Here is a 13,158-nt window from a genome sequence, read left to right as displayed (position 1 = left end):
TTTGTTTGCGTTTAAGTTCAATAAAGAAATAACTAGGTGTCTAGTGTTGTAAGTGATTAAGCATAAATTTCCTTTTGTGATTTGCAAAAACATGACACCGTGCTTAAAATGACGGTTTCTTTCTACAATATAAAAAATAATAATTTTGACGTAAATAGTACTTAAAGTCGCAAATACATATGGTTATAATTATTATAGGCCTAAACGCCGCGCCGTTCAAAATCTGCCCACTTACAGCGCTAAGCATCGCCCCAGCCGCAGAAAGTCGCAAGTGCACCGTGGATACTGCGCGAAAAGCTCCGCAATTGTAGAGCTTTCGTACGGGAAAAGGAAGGGCATGGTATCGCTCCCCGCCTAAGCTCGCACCCACCCGCTCATTCGCTCTCAAGCGCGCGCGGCGAGCGCACGTCTCCGCTCCGTCGATAAAAACGCGCTCACGATCGCGAAAAACTTTTCAGTGCCGTGAAATTTCCCTATCACACATAAAAATGAACAGTTCCCCCGTGTTGTGATCTGTAAAGTCAGTGCTACGGACTAATCATCTGCGAGTGTTCCGAAGAGGCTAATTAAGAGTTGCTAGTCTAATTGGCGGTGCCGGCGTTTCATGAAGGTGAGCCGACTTTTATTTCCGTTCGGCAATCCCTCTAATTGCGTCAATTAGTGTAATGCGGCGACAGCTTTGAAGAGTCCGCTTAATGATCTCCGACGCTTTGAAAAACTATTATAAGTCGCCGAGGACGCGTCGCGGTATACTTTCAAACTAATTGCTTTAATCACCTAATTTGATTCAAGCGAGCGTTATTGTTTGATAATGACAATCATTTCACTTATCTGTTACCAATTAAGTGTCTGTTTCAAACTTTGCTACCGGGGTCACTTTTTGTAACACGCGAGAACGGGTTAAGAATTAAATTCAATTTAAAAAGAGTATCAGAAAATGCAGTGGGACGTATATACGCTAGGATGATGATGATCAGAAAATGCAGTTGCTGTCTTTTTTGATTTTTACACGTAACTTTTGAAAAACATAAAATTTGAAGGTTATAAGAGCTCATAACTAATATATTCGGGACTTGATCACGACTAGTAGGTATATTTCTTCTTAGTCGTAATTAAATCCCGAAATATATTAGTTGTGAATGAGAATCGCGAAAGTTCAATACATTATATTATAAAAATAAAACAATGGTTTCATCACTAGGTCAGTGAAGTTATTGTTAATTAAAACAGTGGGCTAAAAGTTTCAAGTTCGGTCAAAAGGCACTATCAACAAACTTTGACAGATAAGCCGGTTGACGTTAGTGTGTTGTTTTTTTGAGATAACACTTCCGCTCAGAGGATGACAGTTAACTTGCCTAATTAAAATTAAGTAACATGATATTTTTAACTATAGGTTGGCAATTTTAATAACTATTTAAAAACACGTTCCACTCGCGTTAAAGTAAGCTTATTTTATGTCAATGTTTATAAATCAGTATTGTCTAGTTTATATAATTCTACAAATGTTATAAATGGGATGGTTTGTGATTGCTATTATACTTGCACGCTAAGGATTAGGATGAAATTTGGCACGCAGATAGTTTATAACCGGGAATAATACGTACGATTTTATATCTTGGAAAATGCAAAGTTCTAGCGGGTTAATGATAAACGAATTCTTGACGTACGAAGTCGCGTGCAACAAATTGTCATGTAAAATTTCGAAGCTATTAATTTTGTTAAAATTTGTTATGAATATTTAGCGCTAAAGGTGTCGAAATGTCATAAAAAATATAACCCGCTAATTTACGATCACACTAACTATTGATATGAGTCGCATAATGGTCTTTATAACACGTTATTGCTAAGAAATCAGCAGTAAAAATGTAAATCAGATGTTTTCTTACAAATTTATTTTAATTTATTTACATAAACAACTGTTATGTACATAAATTTATGGAGACGACATCAAATTCATAACTTCCTTTTAAAGAAATCTTTATTTTTATTTTAACATCTAAGTAAAACCAAAAAGTTAAATAATTGACATACGACTTAGAAAAAAAAAACCAGCCAAGAGCGTGTCGGACACGCCCAAAATAGGGTTCCGTACCCATTACGAAAAAATTAAGTAATATTTCTCTAAGGATTAGTTAGTATTTTCCACGGAATCTTCCAAGTTTAGGTATATTTTATACCTTAGGCTGCTATTTACTCTTAAACTACTAATAATTCTCAAGCAAACTTAGCCGATATAGTTTTCCTTAAAAGTTTGATATAAGTACTTACTACCATCCTAAATTTTTTCAAATTTTTCCACCCACCGTTTCGAGGTTTCGAGGTTTTCCATTTTGGAGGGGGGGGGGGGGGGGACGCTCGATTTTCATGAAAATTTGCACTAAAGTTGAATATTTCGCAAACAAATCTCTGAATCGAAAAATCGTCTTAGCAAAACCCTAATGGTTTTAAAAGACCTATCTAACGATACTCCACACTATAGGGTTGGATGAGAAAAAAAATCACCCCCACTTTACGTCTATGGGAGGTACCCTAAAAAATTTTTTTTACAATTTTTTATTGTACCATTTTATCGGCATAGTTACATATATATCCGTGCAAAATTACAGCTTTCTACCATTGATAGTCCCTGAGCAAAGCCGCGGACGGACAGACAGACAGACAGACATGGCGAAACTATAAGGGTTCCGTTTTTGCCATTTTGGCTCCGGAACCCTAAAATGACAGAGATACGAAAAAACGCATAGAGTTCCACCCACCCACCCAGTGATTTAAAAAAACGTAGTCAAAATTCTGGAAGCTATAAACTTATACGGTTGTCCCAAAAAGGCGTAAGCACCTACAATGAAAGAAAATACAGCTTGCCGTGGTTGTCCCAAACGCCAATTAGAAGCCAGTATCCGACTTGTTTATTCACTAATTAGCAAGTGGCTCATTAGAGCTACATCACTAGCCGAGTAGCGATGCTTCATTCGTTTTAATTATGTACGCTGTGTTCTTATAATTACCGGGAACAATTAAACGGAGTTTAGCATTTTATTTGCTTATCTTACGCGTTGCGTTTGTAGTTGGTTAACGAGGGTTTGCCGGGACCATGCCACAGAGCTGGACTTTATTTTTATTAGGCGCTACATCTAAACTTGCTGAAAGTTATTCGTGTTATATTTTCATATACAAGTACATAGTAACTACTATATTATAATATAATAAATTAATTGACCAATCGGCTAATAACGTCACTGTAAGCCAGAAGACGTGTGAACAAATGACTCTCCTGTCCTGTCCTGTGTTCTGTTATGTTCATGTTTTTATGTAGATACAATAAAGAGTTTTACAATACAATACTCTCTTAGCACGTCAAAATGAATGACAACTACCCCCTTGTCTCCACCGGTTGCTCGCAACTTTTGTTATGTCGTCATTCCACCTACTTATGATTACACTGTTTATTTTTCGTAGAGTTATACTCATATCAATGTCTACAGTAAAATTAAACTACAAGTAACATTCTAATCATTTAAAACTAACAAAAAATTTCAAAAAAAACTTTGAACTTTGTTCCTCGACTTATTTATTATAATTAATTGACACTTCTAGTATCTGTACGTTGAATTAAATTAAATCGACAGTAAAATCAGTAAGCTTCGTTAAAGCAAACAGTGAATAATAAACAACCTTCTTCAACTCTTTTTTGCTTCAAGAAAAGCGTAAAAAGATGATGACTATAATATATTTTTCAATACAAAATCAAACTAAGTACGACGTTTGTTTCGTTTGGCAACGGATGTGTGCTCGGGCATTGGTAGCTTTGAGGATGAACCCGGAGAGAGTTGAAACGCGTCAGCATTTTGTGTGGTGTTTGTGTTTGCTGGGTGTGTATATTTGTTTTATGTGGAAGAGCCAAGAGGAGATATGGTTCTGCATGTTTAAACATGTGTCGCACGCACAAACGAAACTGTGGTGCACTTTGGTGGTAAAAGCAAGGTGGTAGAAGCAAAGTAAAAATATTTATAAAAAAAATCAAGCTACGTTCAATATCAAATCTGATCGAGGTATGGTTAAATGGCAGTTGTAAAACAGCAAATTATACAACACTTGGACCATTCACTGTTCCGCGTACAGAGTTATTACCTACTGTAAAATACAACAGAATACTGCATTACCATTAATTAACTTTGGCTTATTAATAAGCACGGCATAATGAATGAAATGAGGCTGTTACGATAAATTAATCAGCGTTAATTGGTCCATCGGTGATGAGACCGCGCCTCTAATATTACATTATTAGATTTCACTTACAAAAATATTATTAGGTATGTATCGAGTTTTAAAGTCACTTCGAAATCGCTTCAATTAAAACTTATTAATATTGATCGATTTTTCGGTTTTTATTCTAATCTGTTTCCAACGTAATCGGAATCATTTTTGGTAATACAAAATATTCGAAGAAAAACTTGATAAAAATATGTAGTAGGGTAGTTTATTACTATAATCATCAGTTTTCTGATATTGCGTACAAACTTTATTGCTGTGGCATCGTTACGTCTCTTTCCATCACAACCCGACATTGGTTCCCATTGTTTACGCATTTTTTTAATAATCTGTTTACGCATAATAGTATTTGTGCTGAAACGCATAATTATATTTCGCAGAATTCTTTTACGCATTACCAATCTAAGCCGAATGGTTTTTACGCATAATTTGCGAGTTACGAATATTGTTTAGGCAGAAAATGACTTACGCATAAATTACATAGTTACACAGAACGTTACTTTCGCATAAAGTAATTTTGCCGATATTGTTATTAAAATTATGATTATTAAATTATATTTTTTTATTAATAATAATCAAATCATATTATTTGAGTCAAGTAAAAACTTTAAATTACTCCTTAAGTATTTAATATTTTGATTATGTTCAGTATTTTTGGTAAGTCCACATACTCGTAAACGCTTCGCGTAGCCCCTAAGCTTCGCGGTACACACTTTGAGAACGGCTGCTTTAAACAAAAGGTAAACTGTCATAGGCAAACGTCGCGATTCCAAACACATAACATATCGCTATCTATTGCGGTATTTGCGGGAAGACCCAGACCGCAAATTTGTAATCAAACTCATGTGTCACGACGTGACTGACTAATTTAATAAATACATTGTTCTTAAATTGTCTATTATAACTATTAAATAATAGGTAAGTAATTGTGGCTTAGGTACGGTGAGTTGATTGTACATAAATAGTACATCAACTTACAGACCAAAGTAAAATGGTGGTATATTCTTTGTCGGAAAATATTCAATCAGTAGGTATAGTAACTTAAACTAAAAAAAAATTTTTTTTTGTAGAGAAAAAGAAAGAAAAAAGAAATTTAAAACACAAAATTTCCTGAAATTCTTAGTAAATTAAAACCGATGCATGATATATTATAATGTTTTGTAATTTTCGTGATTTTCACTCATATTTACTAACACAAAAAACATCTATATTCATATTTGCACGGCACTATTCATACAAAGTAGGTAACTTTCTATTTTTGACTGTGTAATGTTCGTAACCAAAACATTTATATTTTTTCATTGATAAGAAGTAATTTTATCAAAAACGACCGACGACGACCTTGTTAGAGTGGCCGGAAAGGACTGGATGCGAAAGGCGCAAAACCGGGAAGAATGGCGTGCATTAGAAGAGACCTACACTCAGCATTGGGTGGTGAAAGGTTGAAAAAGGAGAAGAAGAAGAAGGGAATTTTATCAAGAGTTATATCTACTTATTTATCGATAAAAGTTTTTTGGGAATATATTCTGAGATTTGAATTGCCGTACAGTCGATTAAAATATAAATGGCAAAATAATAATATGTGCATTTTTGTAGTGGATTCTACATTTATAAAATAGGTATATCTGTTTGGTTAAGCTCCTTTTGTAAGAATTGAAAGCAAATGGTGGCTGTGCCTTCTTTAAACGCATTAGGGTTGTCAAGTAATCTTGATATTTTATTTCCACAAAAGAAAAATATAAAATAATAACTGACAAAATAATATTGTTCACTTGAATGCCTAAACTTGCCTAAAACAGCAAATTTTGTTTGGCTAAATTTAATGTATGATAGAGATTGATGTATATATAGTCAAGCCTCAAAGAAGCTGAACCTTTAAGTACTATGCCGCAGTTAACAACAAAGTGAGTGACAGTATATTAATGATAGGTAGGTACTTTTGTACTCTACTAAGTATGTCTATTTCTGTTTTCCTCAACAATAATTTTGAAACGCATTTATATAGAGGCAATAAAACAAATTATTCTCGATTGTATGAATCACGCCCGGACTAGACATATAGAAAATGCAAATCAGTTAGGTATATATTTATAAACCTAGTCATATTGACTCATAATTAGTAAATCATAAGTTGTTAAAATTTAAAATAATATAATTATTCATACAGTAGGGTAATACTAGGTAATTCCAAATACAAATTGACATGCTAACAGTTAAGAAAGGTTAAGTCTGCGAGTCGGACTCGCGTACTGAGGGTTCCGTGCATAATACAAAGTCATTCTTTTTCTCCTACTTCTTACCACCGCCTTTGCAATTTGTCTAAATCTAGTAGATACTAAAATATTCACTGTAAGAACCATTTTTAGGGTTCCGTACCCAAAGGGTAAAAATGGGACCCGACTCGGCTGTCCGTCCATCCGTCTGCCACCAGGCTGTATCTCATGAACCGTGATAGCTAGATAGTTGAAATTTTCACAGATTATGTATTTTCTGTTGCCGCTATAACAACAAATACTGAAAACAGAATAAAAAAAATGTTTAAGGGGGGCTCCCATACAACAAACGTGTTTTTTTTGCTAATGTCTAATGTTGTATAGATAATGGTACGGAACCCTTCGTGAGCGAGTTCGACTCGCACTTGGCCGGTTATTTTTTACTTTATAACAAACAGACGCTGATCAACTGATTAATAATAACATCTTAATTTCTCTTTACTGTGCAGTAACAACCCTGCGTTGAAGGTCACCAGTAATTATCTTGTTGGAGGGTTTATTTTTCGGTTCGGTTCGTATTTAATTAAGCTTGTTTTCTTCGTGACCGTCATTTTGCAAAAACTTTATTTCTGTAATTTTGTAAACAAATTAGTCATTAGTTGAACACTAAAGAAACGATAGTGATGCTACCAAGAATAAGCCTCGTGATGTGCACTTTTAAAAAAAATATCCATTGGTTATCGAAAACTTCCGTCTGTTAGCAGTAATATTTTTTATTTAATTATAAGCATAAAAAAGTGTAACATTACAGGTCATTACAATTTTTTCCACATTTAAAACACTATGAAAATGGAAAACTAAAAAAAACTTTAAAAATAATAATAATAGTAATTAAGGATAATAATAATTAAGAACACAAAACGAAAAACAATTGAAAATTAAATTACAAGTCACATAATAACAATAATAATAAGAAGTATAAAATAACAACAGTACCTACTATACGATAAAATTATTAGCTGACTAGCGGTCCGGATGCGGACCGCGGTCCGCCATTTGGTGACCCCTGCAGGGCCTCAAGTAATTTCTTCATCTCAACCTCTTCCTTCAAACTGCAACACTTTCGTTTTTTTGAACCTACAATATTTGTGCTTGACTTCTTTTCAAATCTAATCAGCTAATGCAATATTTTGTCCGCTGTGTTGTCTGTCAACTCATTATGGCATCCTGCGAGCGATAACCTCGAGTGGCGTGATGTGCTGAGTGACGCGGGCGCTGTTGTTAGCATGCATTCCGGATTGCTTGTCTGAATGAGCATACTGAATGTTTCTTTAGACTAAAGATGTGGTAAAACATGGCTGGAGTTTTTTTTTTGGTATAGGGGGCAAACGAGCGAACGGATCGCCTGATGGTAAACGATTACCGTCGCCCATGGACACTTGCAACACCAGAAGAGTCACAAGTGCGTTGCCGGCCTTTTAGGTAGGAGTACGCTCTTTATTTGAAAGCTTGAAGGTCGCATCGGTCCGGGAATACTGCAGGCGATAGTTTATTCCAGAGCTTTGCTGTGTTGAGACAGGAAATTTCTGGAAAACGCACAGTAGAAGACTGCCAACCATCTATATGGTGAGGATGGAAGTGTTGATAATACAGGAAGATTCATGAGACGTGACAGGACCAACTCTACACCCACAGTTATTCAGAATGGATCGTTCACAATCATATTTAACTATGTAAAACCTCCACACTTTTGATTACAGAATGACCATGCACTTAGTAAATAATTTAATCAAAAAAGATGTTTGTTACGAATTAACTCAAAACTACTGGACCGATTTTAAAAATTCTTTCACTATTAGAATGCTAAATTAATTCAAAGTGCCATAGCCTATATTTATTAACAGAAAAACTACAATAATGTAACTCAAAGTGTAAAAAAAGTTGCCATAAAACATCATTCATGGCATGCATCGTAGAAACTATTGATTACAGAACAAAAAAATGTTTTACGATATTAAAGAATACATCAAGATCTATAAAAAAACTTCGCGATACCATATGTCCAACTATTGTAGTTATGTCACTATAACTACTTTTTTACATTTTAAAGGTTGACAGAAATAACGACTAGAATCAGATCATGTTATCCATATAGGTAGAGTCATTCACGATGACGCGTGCCGTGGTTCTTATTACAATGTCATTAATGTCTTATTTTGACAAAATCACGCGTCTTCGTGTACGGCACTAGGTATACCTTTGTATTAATCCTTATCCAAATAAATAATTTAATATTCAAGACGGTTTCAATACCTGTAGATTACTTTTTGAATTATTCAAATCGGACATTCCATTCAAAAGATATTACGAAATTAAAAATATCAATCTAACCAAAAAATGCATTTACTTTACGTTTTGTTTTCAACATTTAAAAAAATAATTAATCTCACTTATACTGGTACGATATGCCTTAACTAAACTCGCACAAATATGAGTATATGCTGAAACTGTCATAATTTTTATACTATTAGTAGAATTCTTTAGGAAGTAACTTAATTAATACGTACAGGACATGAAATAACCTTTGACACGGAAGCCAATTTTGTTAAAAATACAGTCGAACTAATTAGTCCTTCCTGCTGTTGTTGTACTTGTAAAATAAATGTTTTTTTGTTAAGTGGTAATGTTGCTTAACAGTCCCACGCCAGCAGGGCTACCACGAAACTCTAAACTCGATGTTCGTGTCGTGCGGTCCCTCTAACACTTATACTATTTAATACGAGAGCGAGAGGAACGGTACGATAAGAACTTCGAGTTTCGAGTTTCGTAGTAGCTAGCCAGACCCTTTACTACAAAGTGCAAAATTCGAACTTCGTATCTTGCCGTCTCGCTGACGCTTATATTATTTAATACGAGAGTGAGAGGGACGGTACGACACGAACTTCGATTTTCGAATTTTGCAGTAGCCTCTCAGGGGCTGTTTTGTAGTCTCCTTATTAAGAGTACTAATAATGCATAATGCGAAAGTTTGTGACTGTGTATGTTACTCGTTGACGCTAAAACAGCTGGTTGAATTTGGGAAGTAGGTAGATAGTTGTATTTTGTAAATAGAATATACATAGATTACTCTTTAGTTTCGGGATGTACGCAAGTAAAATCTCGAAATTTGAAACGCTAACCCCATGTTTCACTATCCATTGATTAAATTTATTTGACGGATAAATGTGATGCCGTCTCTATTTGTTTTGTTCGAATAGACGGAGACGGCATTACATTTATCCGTCAAATAAAATTAATCAATGGTTGGTGAAACATGGTCTAACAAAGTCTAACAGAATGTTGATGTATTTACCTTGTATGACGAACATCCGTGCATTTTTGGATCTTACAAAACAACCTACCTATGTATTATTGCGAGCTTTCACATGCACGCATGCTCACATGCACATGTCGCGTTTACAATTATTAGAAGGATTTTAAGGCATAGTTTGTTAGTATTATTTTCAATCGATCGCAGCCTAATTGGGTAATGTCGGCAGATTGCAAATACTCTGTTATTAGGCAGGTTAATTAAAGAGTTATTGGTTGGTTGGTAATTACCTCGCTTCAGTACGAGGTCCGCGGATCCGAACACCACTAATTAAGACATTCCTCCCTCATTAGCTCAATTAGATACATTCACGTCAGGAACTTCATACAAACATGACCCGGTTTGTATACGATATTGTTGGTGAATAAATAATTAAAGGAAATTTTGTTTGTTGAACACGGTCAATTACCTCTTTCGATGTATCCGATTACAATATAATATACAAAATAGGTTAATTAAAGTGTAATTATAACTAATTAACCGGTCGGTGTTTCGTCTACAGATTGTAAATTACATTTGCAGTGGCATCGGTATGGGTATTTAAAATGGAACTTTTGATTCAAAATGTATTCACGACTTTAACATGGTACACTGTGAGAATAAATAAATATGTAAACACCTTGGCAACCACAATTAAAAAATAATAAATAACACTTAAAAAATGTTAAGTCAAACTGAAAAAAAAAAACCACCTACATCTAGGTAACTGAAATATTACATATATTTTTTAAAACACTATGTACTCGTATGACTCATCTGAATCCGTTTTAGAACGCGATCGGTAAGTATAGGTTTCTATTCCTCGAATGCCCTTTCGTCCTGTTAAAAATAGTAAACTAATGACGTCTTGTCGACTAATGGGTGTAGGCACACTGTGGTGATACGGCCGACCTGCAGGTTATCGACAATTAAAAATTAACTAGTTGACGTCAAGTGTGAATCGGCGTTATCTCGCGGGGGAGCCTCATTACGGCCTGCTATCTGTTGTAGTAAACCTCCCGACCCCACCAAACACGTAGGCTGTTAGCACACTAAAGTCTGAAATTTTGTTGAAATTGAGGCCGCGTACTGGAACCCCAGCGGGAAGCGGGGCATGTTCTCTGTTCATTGCGCAGCCGAGACGCACACGGCACTGTGGTTGCTTGGCAGCACACGCAATGAATAGAGAAAACACTCGCTGCGCCGCTGGTCCGGGGCCCTTAGGACGCCAACTAGACGGACGCCAGCGAATGTTGAATATTAAATGATATTATAATGGATAACTCACGTCTTAAATCGATATGCGTTTGTTACGGACGCATTGAATATGAAAAACTAAAGAAAATGCAGTATTAAATCCCGATAAGAAGCCAATCTACATTATATTAATAAATTAAATAAAAAAATGCATAGTAACAACAATACTGTTTTATTCATGAAAGGAACTGAAATTATGGTTTCTGAAAAATACGAAAAATAATTATTAGCTTAAATAATAATATGTATAATATTAATAAACATTAGTCCAATATTTATTAGCCCAAATAAAATTATTCTAAAACCGTAATATGCTAAACAAAGCAGTGGTCAAAGTATTACTATGTGACTGTAATAGTGCTAATACAAATTATGCCAAATGAGTTATGCGAAATGAAAATAGGTCAAAAAAATGCGAACGAAAGGGATCCCGGTTTAAAGGGCATCGGCAAAACTGTGAAGCTATCATAGAAATGTCACGCGAGTTAAAAGCTCGAGGTGCCTATATGAATAAATACGAATGGTTCTGTCTTTTCGGCGAAATATTATTCCCAAATGTTAAATTTTTTATGGTTTAAGATATTTATTTTCTCAAAAGATTTACCAAAAATCATTTATAGAGAAAAACAATATTAATTTAACTTAAATCTAGGTAAGAGAGGGTACCACACAAACATGGTGAACATAAATCTATGAACTAAAGCGGGTAGGTGGTAATGACGAGAGCAACACAAGTTTTTAACTAAATAACTTGCTACTGGAGGCCAGTTAAACCAATCTTTATTTCGTTAGTTAATTATCGGTTGCTTGTGAATTTTTCAACACGATTTCCACTGAAACCATATTTTTTTTCGGAACTTTTATAAGACAAACCTAACCTAACCTACTGCGTTCTGAGATCGAGATAAAATGTTTTCGTTTCGGAAAAAATTGCGAGTTGGGAAAAAAGAGTTGGGTGGGTTGGGAGGCTAAAATTCACTAGTGTCTTCTACAATTCACATTTCAAATATAATACAGAGCGTCTTAATAACAGGAGAGGCAAAAAGTAATGAAATGAAAGAGAAAAAAATAATATTATCAGTTACTTGATTATTATAACTATAACATTGGACCCCATTGTTATTTGAAACGTCACATTCTAAGAAACGTGCAATACTCGCGAGTGCTTTTGTCCGCGTTGTAATATCAGTATCTCGGTTATTTAAATTGCATATCAATTTCTAATAATTATAAATAAGCGCATTGGCAGGAGAGTATGACGTCCATTTAGCTGTACCTACTAATTAATTAGTTGTACTCCAAGCATAAACATTAAACTAATTTGTTGTTTATACTCGTATCTAGTTGTGTCAACCCCTCGACAACAAATGCGAGGTTATCATTCAAAATGACGCAGTATGTAAATCATCTGTTTCTATACTTAACAACTGTTTAGCTTTTTAAATAACAAAAAATGATGAAAAAGTTATACGTACTCGTATATTGCTCAAGCATAAGTTCCATTGCGCAATGTTAATATTGCCGTTGTCAATTTTCAAGTGTTTTAGGGACGTGCGGTATCAGCGTTTTTTAATCTCGTCAAACGCATTATGAAAAAAGTTCGTCACTTTCCCCAGAACTCTTTAAGATGCTCTTATCGTGTTGAAGTATTTCGAGGAAACAAATGACAAGGGTTATATTATAAATTCGAAAAACGAGCACCACACAAGACCGCACCGTCATATTTATGAAAGAACGGCCTAAGTTTTTTGAAAGTATTAAATCGATCGAGATTTGGACCTTTAAAATTGAGGTCGCCTCATTTATTGGCCGTTTTGAATTTACGGCTTTTGAAGTGCAGTCAAAAGTTCCGTAACGATGGCCGCCCGGCAGCTTTTATGCAAATTTTGACAAGTTAACATTAAGTAGGGGAACAAACTGTGTCCACGTTTTACGGCTTTCCTGTCGCCAGAACCTTATTAGGCCTTTTAAATGGCACTTCTTTTTATGGACGGCTTTTTTAATCAAAAGCAATCAATGTATCGATTTGTTTGTCCATGTTGAGCTGATGCAACCGGCAATGACTTCATC

At 34.9% G+C, this 13,158-nt stretch overlaps 1 protein-coding gene across 2 annotated transcripts in view; it reads left to right on the top strand.

The window, feature by feature from the left end:
- The first annotated feature begins 358 nt into the window (after positions 1–358).
- Positions 359–13,158, top strand: part of Bx (LIM domain-containing protein Beadex) — a 66,622-nt gene continuing 53,822 nt past the window's right edge. Inside the window, exon 1 of one of the 2 annotated variants that reach the window (XM_074110006.1) lies at positions 359–610. In XM_074110006.1, coding sequence (XP_073966107.1) covers positions 605–610 — 6 coding nt within the window. In that variant the 5' untranslated portion in view covers positions 359–604. The remainder of the gene's footprint in view (positions 611–13,158) is intronic. The other variant, XM_074109999.1, reaches the window with a different exon arrangement.

This window comes from Choristoneura fumiferana, chromosome 2 (genome assembly GCF_025370935.1).
Source record: "Choristoneura fumiferana chromosome 2, NRCan_CFum_1, whole genome shotgun sequence".
Taxonomy (NCBI): Eukaryota; Metazoa; Arthropoda; class Insecta; order Lepidoptera; family Tortricidae; genus Choristoneura; species Choristoneura fumiferana.
Note: the sequence above shows the minus strand (reverse complement) of the source record. Positions and strands in the feature narration are given on the sequence as shown.